The sequence below is a fragment of the Gallus gallus genome, chromosome 6 (assembly GCF_016699485.2).
Source record: "Gallus gallus isolate bGalGal1 chromosome 6, bGalGal1.mat.broiler.GRCg7b, whole genome shotgun sequence".
NCBI lineage: Eukaryota > Metazoa > Chordata > Aves > Galliformes > Phasianidae > Gallus > Gallus gallus.
The window spans coordinates 23,180,324-23,197,768 of NC_052537.1; the positions used below are offsets into that span (position 1 = coordinate 23,180,324).

At 57.3% G+C, this 17,445-nt stretch overlaps 1 protein-coding gene across 1 annotated transcript in view; it reads left to right on the top strand.

The window, feature by feature from the left end:
- Positions 1 to 17,445, top strand: part of SLIT1 (slit guidance ligand 1) — a 31,265-nt gene that overhangs the window by 2,507 nt on the left and 11,313 nt on the right. Inside the window, exons 2-8 of the mRNA NM_001277336.2 lie at positions 3,419 to 3,490; positions 3,779 to 3,850; positions 4,404 to 4,475; positions 16,603 to 16,674; positions 16,796 to 16,867; positions 17,040 to 17,111; positions 17,227 to 17,390. Of these exons, the coding sequence (NP_001264265.2) occupies positions 3,419 to 3,490; positions 3,779 to 3,850; positions 4,404 to 4,475; positions 16,603 to 16,674; positions 16,796 to 16,867; positions 17,040 to 17,111; positions 17,227 to 17,390 (596 nt within the window). The remainder of the gene's footprint in view (positions 1 to 3,418; positions 3,491 to 3,778; positions 3,851 to 4,403; positions 4,476 to 16,602; positions 16,675 to 16,795; positions 16,868 to 17,039; positions 17,112 to 17,226; positions 17,391 to 17,445) is intronic.

Genomic DNA, 17,445 nt, shown 5'->3' on the forward strand with positions numbered 1-17,445 from the left:
AAAAAACTATGTTGTGTTTGTATTGATGGAGCTGAGGCTGATAGCAGAGGATCTATTGTCCCCTGGTTGGGAGAAGTCACGGGTAACAGGCAATAAAGCCCGGCGGATTGGCCTCTGGTGACCACTTCTCACCCCGCACAGCAATTGCTTCCCTATAAACCCTTCCCCGCTTCTGTTTTATAGCATCCTTTAAAATAGATATTTTTGCCTTAAACGTGCTGCCACTTCGCTCCTCTGGGGTGATGCATTGTGCTGCTCTGCGTGAGGAAGGGAAGCTGCTCCCGGCTTAATTGCCAGCCCCTTGCGTGCGCTTGCAAATGCCACTGCTGCAGCCCCGGAGCGCCGGTGGCAGCGGTGCAGGAAGCACCCCATGCTCACAGCTGTGCACATTGCACAGCCAGGCTCATTACGCTGCATGCATTTGCCTTGAGTTTCATGCTCCCCTATTTCATTGTTTCCTCTGTCGATGTTTTCTAATGAATTTTCCTCTGGTAGAAGCACGGGGCAGTTTGTGTGAGCTATAAAATGAGGATGCTCGGGGGGAGCGCAGCCGGCGGGGGGGGAGTTGGGGCATCCAGGCTCCAAGGCTCTGCTGAGCGCCTGCCTTCCTGGCACGCATTTCGGATGCACTTGCCTCTCAAAATAGCAGAGGCGAGCATCCTATGGGGGAGAGAGGCTGCTAGGAGAAGGAAGATCAGAAAAAAGGGAAGATGAATTTTTCAAGCGATGCAGCCAAGGAGCAGCCCTTGGCACAGCGAGTGGGAGAGAAGTGAGCTCCCAGCACACGGAGCTGGGGAGGTGGGGGGCATAATGCGTTTCCCCACACAGTTTGCAGTGGGAGGAAGCCCCAGCCCCGGCACGGGATGCTATGGGAGACCAGCATCCCCATCCCACATCCCAGCGGTGGGGTGCTTGTATCCTGCTGTCCCCATGCTGGGAGGGCTGAGTAAAGCGAAGCGTGGGCAGGGTTGCACCTTGTAGGACAGAGAGTGGTTGGAGAAGATGCACCACGATGCCGCGCATCTGACTGCCGGCAGCTAATGGCTCTGTCATGAAAACCCCAGAGAGAGCTTAGGGAGAGCAGAAAGCCTTCCCGTTCCTCGGTGCTGGTGGCACAATCAATGCTGTTTGTAGCGCTTAAAAATTTATCGCGATGCTAACCTGGGTTAGTACCTCGTAAAAGCTTACAGAGTGCCTCGTGCTCTGGGGGCCGGCGCTGTGGGCTTGGTTTCTTCCTCACTAAGGAGCAATTGTTCTGAAATGAGCCCAGATAGCGCAGAGCTCTGCTCCATGGGGCGTCCATGCAGTGAGGATCCCTCTGTGCTGGCGCTGGGGGGATTTGCTTCCCCAGGGCTGTGGTGGGCTCTGCAGCTCACAGCCTGCGCTGCGGCCCGATGGCGTTCAAGCAGCCGGCTGAAATCTCAGTCTTGAAAAATGCAATAAAAGTGTAGGATGAAAGGTTGCAGCTGTTCTGTCCCCCAGTGCTGAGCACAGGGGTCAGTCTGGGGTCTCGTTCTCCTCGGCGTCCCCATTAGAGGGAAGAGAGCCGCTTATGGCGTTTGCAGATGACATCGGGCTGGGAGAGATGTGAGTGTGCTGGAGCATGGGCTCTGCGTGCCAAAAGGGGATGCTTTGCAGCAGGGCACAAATAGGCTGCGCTGCCTCCAGCACTGTGCCTCCCCAATAAATCAGTGCCGGGGGAAATATTGCTTGCGTTGGCTGTGCTTAAAGAATTACTGCTCAGCGTTTGCACTCCCTGAGTTTGTAGCGGAGTTGGTGTCGCTCAGGCGCTGCAAGGAGAAAAGATGCAGCAGAGCCCCCGGGAGTGGAATAAGCCGTCCAAAGACAGAAACCAAATATAAACCCAGACTATGCAAATCCAGCAAACGAGCCCTGCGCAGCGCCGCCATCCCATCTGGGAGCGGGATGATCCGCCAGCGCCGTCGCGAGGGGATGGCTTGCTGTAGTGACTTTCCTCTTCCTGGGGAGAAAAGGAAGGGGGTTCTGAAACTTCAAGGTTGCAATGAAAATGACTTGCCCAGACGTGCTGCCAGGCGGTCCCCAGGCACCATGGGGAGGGAAGCACGGCGGCACAGTACGCGGTTGGACCGTGGGGAGCCGATGCGCCGGGCAGGGCAGGCTGTGATTTATGTGCGGGAGGAACCGAGGGGGGAAAAATGGCACGAAGTTAAATAGCAGGGTTGCCTCGGCATCCTTACAAGCAAGCTTTACCTGCTGTTCGTTCCCATTTTGCTGTGAGGGTCATCATTTACCGCAGCCCGGTGCCATGCAGAGCGAGCCAGGGGGCTGTGGAGCCTGAGCATGGGTTTCGGTTTAATCGCCGGGGCTGGGGAGCCTCTATTCATTCCCCGCTTGCATTCATCTGTGTCCTAGTAACGTTACCCCCCCCACACACCCCCCCCTCCTTCCCAACACAGGCACACACGGCTGGATAATGGCAGGAGCCCGGCAATCTCAGCCGCTGAATAGCTGTGTAATTATGAGGCTATAACGCCGAGCTGGAACTCATTAGCCATTATCAGCCGTTTCAGTGGGACAATGGTAGCACCCCGGGGTGTGCGGCTGTGCAGGCTGTACAGGGCGGCCCTACACGCTGCTCGCTGCCTCTGGGGCCATCCCGGCAATGACCTCAGCTCCTCGCGTGGCTGTGGAACTGGTGGAGGCAGGCATCAGGTTGGGATGGAGAAAGTGGTTGAGATGGAATGGGTTGGGATGGGATGAGTAGGAGTGGATTGGGTTGAGTTGAGATGGGTTGGGGACTACTCTTCCAAAAGCCTTTCTTCTTTATTTCCACCAAGAGGTGGGATGCAGGGGCTGACTGGGCTGGCAGAAGTCTTTGGGGTGTGACTTATTCTCCTGGCAGTTGCTTCAGTGGTGTGAGATGGCCGAGCATTGAACCCATCCTAATGCCCGTGGGTGACTTGCAGCTGCACGCCTGGAGCCATCCTACTTTTCTGGGGGGCAGCTGTTGGTTTTCTCATTGCTCCTGCCCTCTCTGAGTGGCTCCATGAATTCAGGATGAGCCTGCCAGACATTTGCTGCATTGCCCCGTGGGGCGATTTACATCCAGACAGGGGCTGCTGGCCTCACTGGGCTGCACATTGCAATTATGATGGCTGCAGAATGCCTGTCCTGGGGGGCATCAGCATGGAGACAGGCATGCTGGGGGAGCGGGGTGCACCTTGCTGCTCTGTGGTCCCTGAGCAATGCCAGCTTGTGCGCTGCTGACCAGGGGCTGCGGACTGTGTCCTCTCCAGGGCCAGCAGCCATTCCCAATGAAAGATGCAGTGGCCATTGCTGTACTTTGGCCCTTGCCTGTTCTTTTTTGGGGGAGTTTCCAGGTAGCTGCATGGCTCTTGAGTGCTTCCATGCTGACCTCTGTCTCTTCTCTTCCCAGGGAGCTCAATGGCAACAACATCACACGTATCCACAAGAATGACTTCTCTGGACTGAAGCAGCTCCGTGTCCTGTGAGTTCCCAGCAGGAAGCATGCTGAGCCTGTGGCACCCAGGGGTGATAGGGATGGGACTGAGTCCTTTGGAGGATACCTGCTGGTTGGCATCAGCCTTGGCCTGGGGCGTGGTGGGCTTCTAGCAGGGAGAAAGAGGTTGGATTGGGACAGGGTGGGCTGGAACGTGTTGGGTTGGATTGGGTTGAGTGGGGTTGGGTTGGGACTGGTTAGGCTGAGTTGGGTTGGGTTTGGTTGGGGACCACTCTTTCAAAAGCCAGCCCCTTCTTTCCATGTACCTCTCTGCAGGCAGCTGATGGAAAACCAGATCAGTGTGGTGGAGCGTGGTGCATTTGATGACATGAAGGAGCTGGAGCGGCTGTGAGTGGTGGTGTGCGGGCGGGCGGCACGGGGCAGCCAGTTCCACTCATTGCAAGCAGCCTTTACTTTTTGCCTTAACACAGGCAGCACATCTGTGCTGCTTGACTTCAAACAGCATTGCTGATGCACAGCAGTGTGGGTAGCAAACCTATTGCTGTTTCTATAGATCTTAAAGCCCTTTCTGATGCCTTTGAGGTGAGGGGTAGGTTAAGCACAAATCACTACCATTGTTATCAGCTGTGTCCTGCATGTGAACCAGGGAGCTGTAAGCTACAGTTCAGCATTCAATAAAATAGCTCAGCAGCTTAAACCCCATCAAGGCTGCTCAAGCAAATATTAGGAGCTGAGTGAGCAGCAGGTTAACAGTGCAGTTAAACAGCAATCAGCATTTAACAGCTTGGAGTCCTGTCTGCATATAATTGCAATATTGTGAGTAAATCTATTAATGCCCAGTTGGCTCCCATCACCTGGGAGTAGGAGCGACCCGAAGCTGTATCCTGGGTGAGACTGGCTGCTTTCCCTCCTTACCATGACCTTTTCCTCCTTCCTACAGACGGCTGAACCGCAACCAGCTGCACACCCTGCCCGAGCTCCTCTTCCAGCACAACCAGGCTCTGTCCAGGCTGTGAGTACCTCCCCTGCCAGGGGTGTGTGGGGTAGGAGGGGCAGCCCCTGGGGGGATCGGTTGGTGATTATTTTTGCCCTGTCCTAAATGTGTGGTGGCTTGGGCTGGGCGCTGAGCGTGGGTGGATGCTGCGCATCTCTGGTCCCCGTGCTGCTAGGACGTGGCTGTGCCTGGGGGCAATGCTGGCTGTGGCTGGTGCCAGGAGTCGGTGCCTGTGTTTAATGAAGGGTTAAACCGCCGTGTGGGTTTGCCAGCGTGGGATGTGTGAAATGGTGGCCGAGAGCCAGCGATGGGCCTAGGTAATGGCAGCTGATAGCACAGGCGTTCAATTAATTATCAAATGGCATTTGTTGAGCTCAGCTGTGCCGTAGCACGGCGCCAGCAACGGCCCATCCTCCAGCCGCCCGTTGTGCAACAAAAACACTGCAAAACATTAACGTTTCCATTGAGTTCTGCAGCCCCCGGCAATAGGCGGTACCGGGTCCCTGGAGCATCCCTTGGGGAGCACTAGGGGACTTGCTGCTGGCTCTCCTGGTGGCTTTGTGACCCAGGACTGTGCTGGGGACGGCAGGGAAGGGGTGCCCAGTGCAGAGCTTGTCTAGACGCCCGGTCACGCTGCCTTAGCGGGAGGTGAGATCTGAAACCGTGCTCCTGCAGTGATGCCGGAGGTCATAAGGACACTCTGAAACTGCAGCTAGCACGGCTTGGGCTGTGGGGGTATGAGTCAGTGGGGAATGGGTTCAAGGTAAATTGAAATCGGCTCTGCTTGAGCTGAAATCAGAGCCTCTCCGCCAGGCTCTGTGCTTATTGACCTTATGAAATGGATCTGGGGTGGCCCCACGGCTCACTCCCTGCCCCTGGCCATACAATGGCCGCAGGGAACTCTTGCAGGCACAGAGAGGAGAACCTTGCTCAGGTCAGGATGGAGGGAGGCTTATTCCACCTCCTGAATCACAGCTTCAAAACTGAACCCAGTTTGGTGGTGCTTCGTGGTCTCCCAGCTCCCCACGAGCTGCAATGAGTTGCTCAGACCTGGGCTATAGAGAGCATTTGTGCATCAGGATAACGGATGGGCTGGGGGGCTTGGATCCTGTCCTGGTGCCCCCAGGGTGGTTCCAGGGGAAGTGGCAGCAAAAGGGCTGTGCTGGACCCGCGGTGGCAAGGGATGCTGCGTGGCCTCCCTTATCCCTACCCGCCCTAACGAGCGGACAGCTCATTAAGCAGCGCCTCTGGCTGGAAATGGCGCTGATCTGAGGTTTTGCTGGAGAGCGCCTGACCCAGGTGACCCCATCTCAAACCGGGTTTAATTAAACTGTCAGCGCCGGACAGAAGAACAAAGCGCGGCGGGCTGGGGGTGCCTCTCCTGCAAAGTGGCGAGCTGATAAAACATGCATCTTGGCTTCCACCGGGGAAAATCACCCAGGCAAGAAGGTGACCTCTGCAGCTGGGTGCTCCGATAGAGGAGGGGGCATCGCAGTGAGCTATGGGGCAGTTCCTCGCTGCCATCCCTGCATCTGGCCTCGAAACAGCCCAAATTGCCCCTACGAAGGCAGGCAGAGAAAAAATCAGGAGATGATAAATAACTTGAGAAAATGCAAATTGCCTCCTTCAGAAGGAGACCACGACTGTGCAGGAGGAAGCTGTGAGCTGCATAGTAGCAAAACAGGGTGACAAGTGAAAAAGGAGCTGTCGGAGGAAGGGATAACAAAGCGGGCCCTGCTCGGATGGGGCTGGCTGTGCGTGGGAGGCGTTGCTCGCGAGACTGCACCAGTGACCGCTCCTCAGAAACCCCGGCTGGGAGAGATGGAGAAACATTGGGGTGAGGTGGTGTGCCCCGATGCCGATGTCTGGGTGCAGGGGATGCTGTGCAGTACGGTCGCTCCGGGTGCTGGATCCCCCCGCGCTCCCCGACAAAGACCCTTCTGTTGGGGACAGAGCAGGGCTGGGGGGGGTGGGCTGGGACGCATCCCCCCGAATACCAATCAGGAGGGGAATGGCTGGGGGGGCTGTGGGGTCTATGTGAGGCGGAACCCCCCCCAGCCAGCTGGGGAGGGGGAAAAGAGGCCCCAATGCAGCCCCCGGGAACAAAGAGTCAGTGTGGCTCGTGACAGCTCTAAGGAAACGCGGGGAAACAAATGTGCCACTAATAGGTGGGGAGGTGACCTCGCAGGGATGCTGCCAGGCAGGCGGCGAGGGGCTGCCGCTGCGTCCCGGTGCTTCCCACCCTCATCCTGGCACCGTGCTCACCCCTCAGATCTGCCCCACTGCCTCTCAGCACTGGTGCACAGCTCAGATTTAACTTTGCCAAGGCTATTAAGGCAAAGGAGCTGAAGCAAGAGAACCCCTCTGTGTGTTGTCCCATGCGGGGCAGCCCTTCTCACCTCTCTGCCCCAGCAAATGGCAATTTACATCCTACAAGGGAAACAAGCGGACAGCAAAGACCCATTTTCCCAGTGCTGGGTGCTAACTGCACGAGAGCAGTGCACGTTGCAGCCCTTGCTGCCTGCAGTGTGCCCCGTGTCACCTTTGTTCCTCTGAAAGAGTTAAAAAGCGCTCACAGGAGCGGATCCCTTTGTCTGTGAGTTTGGTGGCAGAATAAAGGCATTTCCTTCCTCTTGCTTTAGTGGCTCTGCTCGTAGGAAGGCTCAAAGCAATTTTAAAGCATTGTGAGCGGACTTATCCTTCGGTGGTTTGATTACTGGGACGTGGGAGAAAGGAGCATTGTGCGGTGCTTTTAAAGGAGATGGTAACTCAGTGCCCCGGCACGCATATCCCGCAGATGTGGTTGGTGGTGGGTTGTGCATGGGGGTGGCTTTGGGGAGGTGCGAGGCAGTTCCTTGGCTGTGCTAAATGAATGATCATCCCAGGCTTATCCTCACTTAACCAGCCAGATATCGATGGCCGTAGTCCCCCATAAGAGCTGCGGATTACAGGGTCATACCCACCCCCTCCCCCAGGTTTTTGCACCTCCCCGAGGCACCGGTCCCCATTTGCGTGTGTATTTCCCTTCAGGACAGGAAAAGCTGGATAAATTTTTACTGCTCCCGAGGGAGCCGTTTGTAACCAAAGACGTCTCGCTGTCGTCTTATCCATAAACCAGGAAACGGCGGTAGGGGCATGCAATGTGTTCCTCACCTCCCCCAGTCCTTGTGCCGGTGGGAGAAGGAGTTCGGGGCAGATCTGCTCAGAGAGGAGTTGTTCAAATGCCAGGGCTGGAGGTGAGAGGTTTTCTCCAGGTGAGAGGAGCTTGACCGTCCCTTGAGTGTTTGGGATGTGATGGTCCTACAGCCCCCAGACCCATCCGGTGCCAGTTTGGAACCCGCATCCCTCCCATCCCCGTGCACAGCAGTGGGGGCTGTGGCTCTCAAAGGGGCTTTTGTCCAGCCCTCAGCCCCACAGGTGGGTGGGCATCTCCCCCCCACCTCCCCCAAGCCATGTCTTGGGCTCGGGATGCTTTTTCCCAGAGGCCGGCGCTATTGTGGGTCGCCCAGGCAACGGGGTCCTGGGGATGGGTGCTGGGGGCTGATCCTATTGCAGGACCCACTTGGGGTATTTTTGGGGGGGCTCAAGGGCCAGATTTGCTGCAGGCCGGCACGTACCCAGCAAAATGCACGGATGTACATTTTGCTGGGTACGTGCCAGCCTGCGGCAGTGGCTTTTGCATATAGGATAAATATGGGAAAGCCATATTCCCAATGCTCGGTGGCATTTCCATCCCATGCTCTCGGACCAGAGGCATTTCCTCATCCCGCTCCGCCTCGCTTGCTCTCTTCCCCACGGGCGCAGCAGCGTGTTGCTCATTCCTGCATCCCACAATTTCACAGCATCCCCGCAGCCGGGTGTTAATGAGATTAGACCCGAGCTTTAAGATGTCTCTCTCTATCCTTTGCCATCCAATTACACAGCCTGCATGCTATCTGATTGCCTGCGAGAGGGGAGGACTGGCTGGGACGGGAGGATGCAGCTGGTCTTTCTGGGTATCCGAGTGGTTTTCTTTTTCTTTCTTTCTTTCATTATATTCCTTTTTTCATTCTCTCCCCCCTTGGCTTTGAGCTGCTCCGTTCGGCTTTTTCATCGCTGCTCGAGGTGGCGGCTGGGCAGAATTTGTTTAAATTAACTGCTTGAATGGTAGCGTTTGTGTGCGTTGGGCTGGGGGGAGCTCAGACAGCACCAGAATGGATGAGGGGGATTAAAGGTGCCTAATGGCTTCCAGATGGGCATCCCGGACTGGGAAACAGCCTCACAATCCAACCCCAGCCGGGGGTTAACCAGAGAGAAAGCAAAGCCTGGCTTCTCCAGGAGGCTCCCAGTCCTGGGAAGAAAAGGTCTGGCAGGGTGGGCAGGTTCCTATCCCAACAGAACCCCATAGCGACTCACAGACCCCACTCCTTGCCTGGAGAACAGCAGGTCCCGCACTGGGGTGAGTGCTGCCAGTCCCAGTGCCGGTAGCGACACGGACGGCAATCAGGGAGGAATTAAAGGCTAATTAATGCCAATCCACATGGAAAATTGCTCTCGTCAAACAAACCAGATATCTTCTTTTTTTTTGACGAGCTGACAAATTGGGTTGATAAGTAGCGGCGGCGCTGACATGATATACCGAGACTTCTGCAAGTCATTTTCCTCTTGCCTGAAGGATACGGCAATGAAAACATTAATATTCTGCAAAATCAGCATAGCATCTCTGACAGTGTAATTCACTGGTGGCTTCGTAGGGAAATCATGGCTGGGCTCAGCTCCTGCCCCATTGCGTTCCCCATCCCTTGGTGACAACGTTGGCTTTGGCCAACCCTCTGGCTGCCCCTTGCTCTTCCAGCGTGTGCTGAGCGCTGTGCAAACAACACGGCTGGGTAAGAAACCACGGGTTTGGACTGGTAGGGGAAAGGAGTGGGGCTGGTGGTGCAGCACAGCGCCCATCCTACAGGATGAACGGGAGCGCGCAGCTCTGCTGTAACACCCACACTGGCGTCAGCCGCACGCGAGGTCACACAGCTGGGAAAAATGTAGGTCAGGGCTCCAAGGCAGGGAGCAGTGTCTGGGGACACTGAAAATGACTTGGCAGCAACACAGCCTGCTGTAGGATGTGGGGTTAGAGGAGGTGGGTGGGCAGAGCGAGGTGGGGGTCACTGCGTGGGACGTGAGCGGTGCTTCTGCTTTAGGGCGCAGGCTTTGGAGATGCTGGGAAATGAGACAGCGATGGCTGGGGGTCTGGAAAAGCTGCCTCCAAGTGAGGGGAATTGCGGTGTTTGGCCTATTTAGTGCTTGTGGGAGGAGGGTAGGAGGGATTTCATCACTGTCCCTACATACCTGTGTGGGAAGAAGCCTGACTGTAAACGTGTCATTAATTCTCTTTAAAAAAAAAAACACGACAAAATAAAAAACAATGGGAAAATAAAGAGAAAAAGCAAACAATTGCTCAGTAGCTGGAGGCTGAAAGCAGACAAATTCAGAGTAGGCATAAATTTGGCTTTTGCACCAAGGAGAGCCGTTCACCGCCGGGTGCTCAGAGGAGAGGAGGTGGACTCAGTGTCCTTTGCAGCCCGCTGCTCCCTGGGCCTCTGCCTGCAGGAATTCCTCCTCACGCTCTGGGGATCTTTGTGTTCCCATCCGTGAGGCTGGGCTTGGGTTTTGTGCTGGTTTTGTTGGGGGTTTTTTTGTGGGTTTTTTTTTTCTTTTTTTCCCCCTCCAGCCTCTTCAACAAAGACACCTATTCTCCCCTCCCACCCCGGGGAATTACACACCAAGCTGCCCCTCGACACGGCAAAAAGAAAGGCCGGGGGAGGAAGCGGTGTGTGGCTCTTTGTGTCCCTTTTGTGACGCTGCCTCACAGCGTGGCCACCCAGCAGCACCAAGGTAGGGCCCGAGGTACGGCCCCTGCAGGGAGCTGGGGGTGCTCCTGGCCGAGGTAACCTTTGCGCTCTGCATGGAGGAATGGGCAGGAAAGGGCCTTATTCCAGCAGCCCTCTCAAAGCTGAGCACTGGAGGAGGGTCCTCCCGCTCTGATAGCTTTAAGCGTGCTAACGGGGAGCAGCTCTGTGTACAACCCGTGTTCAGCCCTCATGGATGTTTGCTCAGAGATGTGGTGTTAAATATTTATCCTCCCCGCCTCCCCCCTCCCCGCACAGCGCGCAGTAACAATAGCGATCGCCCCGGCCTCATCCCCCTTGCCAGGAGCATGTGGCTCCCAGACCAGGGCAGTGAGCATTATCGTTTGTACCTGTGAATTATTGATAAGGGATAGGATAGTTCTTGCAGTGAAAAAATCATGAGGGGCAGAGGCTGTTGGCAGCGCCGCTGCACATCCCTCTCCTACTGCAAAGCAGGCGGTGGGACCGCTTCCCCAGCTGTGCACAGCATCCCCATGCCCTGATCTGTCCCTGGATCAAGGGGATGAGGCTGCTGCTCCCTGGAAAGGGGTGATGTGCGCTGCAGCCCCGGAGGGGGTTCTGCACCAGCTCAGGGCTGAGCAGAGGGCTCGGTGCCCAACTGCGCGGGGAGGCTTGTCTCCAGCTGCTGCCCTATGCGAGGCTCTGGGATGCTGCACAGAGGCTGCAGATGGCTGGGGGGATCTTGTCGTGGCAGATTTTTTATCAGGGTGTCTTTTTAAGCCAGCCCAAAGCCCAGCTTTGATGCACTTAGACGCCGAATCCCAGGGGTTTAGCAAGAGGGCATTATCACGCCGAGCATGGCCTGGTTTGGGATTGTATCCCCCATCCCAGCCTGGCTCTGAGCTATGCTTCTGGGAAAAAACCCAGCTTTTGCAGTTGGAGCTCTCCTGCTCCCTGCCTCCACGTGCAGAAAAGGCAGCCCAGGCTGCCGGATATTAACTTTGAAGTGTGAATTTCAAACACCTTGTGAGTTTGCAGACAACTACTCGGTGCAGTTCCCCTCCTTCGCTCCCGGCTGTTTCTGTTACAAACCTCCTGATCTCTGTACTGCTTTCAGGGGAAGAGCCCTGCACTGGCTCAGCTATGAGCCAGCTATGGGCTGCATTGCCCAGCAGCATCCCATGGCCTTTGGCTCCATCCCAACACCCCCACGTGCAGCAGCTGCATGTGAGAATGAGCCCGAAGCCATCTGCTTTTTGGCCAAAGGGGGTGCAGTGGGGATGGCTCACCCCGTGCTGGACCTGCAGGCTGCCAGTGGGATGTTCACACTGCTTGCCACGGAGAGGGCTGCAGCCCTTGTGCTCCACCAATCCCAAACCCCACTGAGAAGCAGTGCCAGAAGAATGGGCCCTTCTCCCAATTTACATGAAGCGATGTCCCAGATTTCTTCCCAGCCGCGAAGACGCATTGTTCCCTGGCAGCGTTTCAGTGGCGGAGCCAGCTAATTTGCAGCATTTTACATATCTAATATGTTGTCAGAAATGCTTTTAAATCCCTATAATATTTAATTAGGAGGCAGCTTTTGGCGTATTAAGTGGGAACGGGGCTGTCTAATTACTTACTGGTGATTTCATACCCATGAATGTAATTAAGTTGGGTAGAATCATCCAAGAGACACAGGAGCGGGCAGAGCCCCTGGCAGACCAGGGTGTATTTTTAGCCCACGTATGTTGGAATTTGACTGTTTTTAGGGGGAAAAAAGGGTGCAGAGCAGCACCGTGCCACTACGTTGGGGACAGTTTGCTTTACCCCTTCCCAGAGCTGGGAGCAGGGTTGGGAGCTGCCACCGTAGGAGCGCTGCTCTGGCACGGGTGAGCCCTGGGCAGCGCAGCTCCTCGCCTGGCCGGGTGGCTCAGCCTGGCTAGGTTCGGGCTGCTTGGTTCAGCTTCATTCACACCTCGGAGGAATCCAGGAGGGCTGGCAGGGCTGGCTTCACACTTATTAGCAATTAAAAGCCTCAGAGGCTGGGAGTCAATTAGCTCTGAGCTCAGCAAACCCCGGGACAAGGCTGCTAACGAGAGGCCCAGCCAGCTCCCCACAGGGCTCGGCAGAAGAGCTGTTTGCTTTTTCATTTACGCCTTGGAGGAGCGTTGCAAGGCCGCATGCTGCAGGGTGTGATGCTCCCTGGTGCCCAGCATGGCTCCCGGCATGGCACACTGCCTGCACCCAGCAGGGCCCAGCCCAGCACGGTGCACTGGGTTGCGATGGGCACCTTGGAGCCGGGTCGGCTGTGCGTCGGGCCGCATGCCCACTCCCCTTCCATGGATAAGGAGCTGCTGGAACAAAGGGACGGCGTGGGGAGGGGGCGGTGACAGGCAAGCAGAGTGTGCAGCTTGTTATTTTACTTGTGTTGCTATTAGAGCTGCTGCTTTTAACTTGTTTCCCTCTCTGAACAGGCTCCAGGGTGGGTGGCAGATGTTTTGTTCCTCCTCTGCCTCCCACCCACCCTCCCCTCTATTCCTTAGCCAGCTCCTCTGTTAGCACAACACCCTCCTTCGTGCAGAGCTGAGGCCCTGTGCAGCTCAGCCCATGCAGGAGCTGCTGAGCAAATCATGGATTGCACAATGTGGTCATTGCACATCCCTATGTCCCCCTGTGCCACTGACACACCATCAGCTCTGGGAAGCCACATGTAGGTGATGGCCATCCTCCTGTCCCTTGGCAGGACAGTTGCGCAGCCTGGAGCTGCTCAGGTCGCACTTTGGGGTGCAGCGATGGGCACACAGCCCTGTACATCCCACCCCCACTGCCCAGCCAGGCTCATGGGGCAGCACGCAGCCTCTTTGCCTGCATACAGGTCGCAGTCTCCCCAGTACGCTGCGGGCTGCGGCACCGGGAGCCAGGAGGATAATGAGATCTTAATAGTCCAATTATATCCCATCGATTTACTCAGCACGTAATTGCCGGTGGCTGGGGCCACCTGACGAAGCTCCCGCTCCGGCTGCCAATGGGAGGATGGATGCTCCCTGTACCAGCCAGCTGCTCGCCCTTCAACCTCCATAGAAGCAGCCCCAGGAGGGGCAGAAAGAGGTTAGAGCTGCAGCTGGGCAGGGGGTGCCAGCATCAGGGTCACCCCGGGTTCGTATCCCTCATGAGCATCTGGTGGGGGGGGGGGCGTGCTGCAAGTCCCTCTGTGGCAGGCTGATGGGAGGAGGGATCCTGGTTGGTAACAGTTCCTACCAGCCGAGTGGTGGCCGTGCCCAGGTGACGCTTCCAGAGGCCATATAATCTCTTTCCTGTGTTGTTAGCACCAATGCTTCGAGCTCCACTGTCCCGCACACAGCGGGTGGCGGATGGCAGCTGGCAGCGCGCAGACCCCTGCTGACCTCAGGGGTGGCACTTTGAGGCAGAGACGGTGCTGCCCCGTCCCCTTGGTCCTGCTGGCAGCTGGGCTGGCGGGGCCCATTAAAAATCCAGCAGCCTGACATCATGCTGGCACTGCGGGGTGCTGGCGCTGGGTGCAGCCACTTCTCACCTGCGCCTGCAGGGCTGCGGCAGGGAACCCCAGGGGGACGTGGCTGTCAGCAGCTGATGCGAGTGCTGATGGGTCTATTGATCTCCTGCGATGCGGCAGGCTCGTTCTGTCCCTTCACACTTGCTCCTGTCATCTGTCAGGCGGTGGAGGTGGTGTGAGCCGTGCTGGTGGGGCAGCCCCTTCTGTCTGACCCTGTGCCCCGGGACACATGACACATGTGGGGACAGCAGGTTGCATCACAGCACCGTGGTCCTGTGCTTGATGGTCCCACCCAGGTGTCCAGGGGAGCTCACAGCCTCCTCTGACAGGATCTCATCCAGTGCAGCACCCATAGTCTGGGCAGCAGGAGCATCCCTCCCAGTCCAAAAGGCCTGTGTAAGGTATGGGGACCCCTCCACCATTCACCTCGCTCACCCCAGTGAATGCTGCCAAGTTGAGGAGCCATGGTACAGGGATTTATGGCATGGAGATCTATGACACAGGGAGCTCTGGCACATGGAGCCGTGGCACGGGGAGCCCCAATCTGGAGGCTGCCAGGCCCCACAGCAATCTTGGCAGGCAGTGGGGGGCTTGGGGGCCACGGGGCTGACGCCACTAGGAAGCGATTACCTCCCCGCTGCGTCCGGCCCTAATCCCCTGGCGGCGCGCAGGGAGCCAGCTCTCCAAACAAGGCTCAATCAGGTTAAAGTGTGAAGTCAGGATTAGGAGGGAGAATGGGAGCGTGGTAATAGCTCCGGCCTCCCCGCCACCGGCCCGTCGGGCTCTGGCGGTGGAGATTAATGCAGCCAGGGTTTGTTTGCTTGAGTGGGCTCCCCACTGGGAAGTGATGTCGAACAGTTTTGCTCGGGTGCCCCGCTAAGCGTCGGGCAGGGCGGCCCACCGGGGGGTTGGCTCCCGCTGCCGAGCCCCTGCCAGCCCCATGGGGGCCGTGCACCGTGCCTGGCACCGCGTCTGGCACCGCGCCGCGCTCCCGGCTCAGCGCCGCAGCACTGCGGGGAGCCGCGTGGTCCCCGTGGCCAAGGGCTGGAGGGGCTGCGGGTGAGCCGGCTGCTTGGGGGTCAGAAGGAGGAGCTCCTGAACTCGAGGCTTTAGGAGCGCTGGGCAGGAGTGCTGCACGGTGGCACTGGCACAGCTGAGGGTGCCGCAAGCCGTGTGATGGAGAGAGGCGAAGCCGTGCCATCTGCTGTTTCCTCGGTGCCAAAGTGTAAAGCAAACATAGCTGGGAGCGATACAACACCAGGAGGGAAGGGGTCGTGCCTCGTTCAAGCGCCGGGCACCGAGGATCCCGCAGGCAAAGCATGTGTTTGTCGTGTTGTCATCAGCTGTGTGACTGTATGGGCAGTGAAACCCGGCACTGGGCATTGCTGAAAGCCCTGCATCCGGCATCTGTCCTGCTTGGCTTTGGCACCTGAGCGGCAGCACTTTGTTGGTGCCTGTCACAAAAAGCAGCAAAGGGGGGAGGCCTCGCTAAGTGTGCTGCAACCCCCCATGCTGCACTGGGCTCCTGAGCCATAAGAACAACTTGCGGGCTGTGGGCACACTGGGACTGCTGTGCACTGTGTGTGTGGAACCATCAGCCAGATTTGTCTGGGGGAGCTGAATGCGTTGCCAGTGGCAGAGTGTGCAGGGAGCTTCCCCTGCTTGGCCACACTGAGACTGGGTAAATGGTGAGGGACAGGAGGCTGCAGCCATGGCAGTGCATGCAGTGATTACATGGCCAGGGGCAGAAGTGAGCATGTGTTGGGGGTACCCAGATGGCTTTCTTTCCGGGGGATTCCTTCCTTGAGCAGCCACAGTGGAACGTGAGTCCTTATTTGGGGGGGGAAAGGGCTTAGGGCAACCCTGCCTTCCTCTGGGTGCCCAACTGTGTGGTGAGCCCTGGCCCCATGCAGCTCAGAGTGGGAATAAGTCTGGGGCCATGGCCGGGTTGTACTACCACACCAGTACCAGTACCTGTACTGATACCAGTACCACATGCACTCACTGGAGCCTGCATCCCACAAAGATGCTCTCCCAACAGTTGGCTTCCAATGATGCAATGCAGTGGGAAGGAGGCTGTGCATCTGGTCCCAGATCACAGCCGTGAGGTGGCTGGACATCCCCCTAGTGCACTGAATGAGCCTGTTTTCCTTGGGTTCTCCTTTCCTTTGTGCATTGGTGCAAGCAAGGCTGGTGGTTCCCTCTGGAAAGGTTCCCTTCCCATAGTAATGGTGCTTTTGGCTGGGTTGAAACCCCAGCTTGGAGACCTCCAGGTATTTTGCACACACTGGGCAATACTTGATGTGTTATCTCAAGGAATTAGGGGTATGGATAAGAGTGTGGATGCTGTCCCACTGTCCTGACCCAGTCCCACTGCAGTGGGATGTCAGGAGTGAGCAGAGCGAGCAATTACATGGACAGAGATAAATTAATGACCCCATTATTTGTGCCCTCAACTGCACGGGGCAGGCTCCATGGGAATGCCTGCTGGAGCCACTGAGTGTAATTACCAGTTAATCAGCGGGGACCTGTAATTACAGCAGACACAGGGTATTAAACGCTGAGAGTTTTCCCAGAGCTGTGCCCTGCTGCTCCATGTGTTGGAGCTGGAGATCCCAGTGCTGGACAGCCCCAGGCATGTGCAGCCACCCCAGCTGAAGCCACGTCACCCCAGCATGGCTGTGGGGCTGCAGATCCCTGGGATCTGTTGTGGGCGCAGCAGCCCCACGGAGTGCTCTGTCTTGCAGGCAGTGCTCATTTTCCTTCCTGCCTCTTTCTCCCACAGGGACCTGAGCGAGAACTTCATCCAGGCCATCCCCAGGAAGGCTTTCCGTGGGGCCACAGACCTCAAGAACTTGTGAGTGGCAGTGGGGATGGGCACGGGCTGGCATGGAGGGTTTGGGTTGGCTCAGAGGCAGGTAATGTGGGAAACTGCACCTGTGCCATCCCAGTCATGCTGCTGCTGCTTTCTCCTGCAGGCAACTGGACAAGAACCAGATCAGCTGCATTGAGGATGGGGCTTTTCGGGCTCTGCGGGGGCTGGAAGTCCTGTAAGTGGCCAGGGGTGGCTGGAGTCCCCAGCCCACACCTCTCCATCCAACCAGCTTACACAGGGTGGTGGGTGGGTGCCGCTGCTCCCGGGGGTTCGGTTTCCCATGAACCATCTCGCAGTCCCATTTCCAACCTGCCCACCCTGACCTCCCTCCCTCTGCCTTCCTGCAGGACGCTGAACAACAACAACATCACGTCCATCCCCGTCTCCAGCTTCAACCACATGCCCAAGCTGCGAACGTTGTAAGTGAGGGGCCCATTGGGGCGGGAGGGGCTGGAGGGGGTCGGGGAGATGGGGGCAGCTGGAGGTAGTGGTCAGAAGGCATCCCACAGCACTGACCACCCTGGCTGCCCACAGCCGCCTGCACTCCAACCACCTGTTCTGCGACTGCCACCTGGCCTGGCTGGCACAGTGGCTCCGCCAGCGGCCCACCATCGGGCTCTTCACACAGTGCGCAGCCCCGGCACAGCTCCGCGGCCTCAATGTGGCTGAGATCCAGAAGAACGAGTTCAGCTGCTCTGGTGAGGGGTCTCCCGGTGTTGGACACCAAGTGTCCCATTGATTCAGCCCACCCCT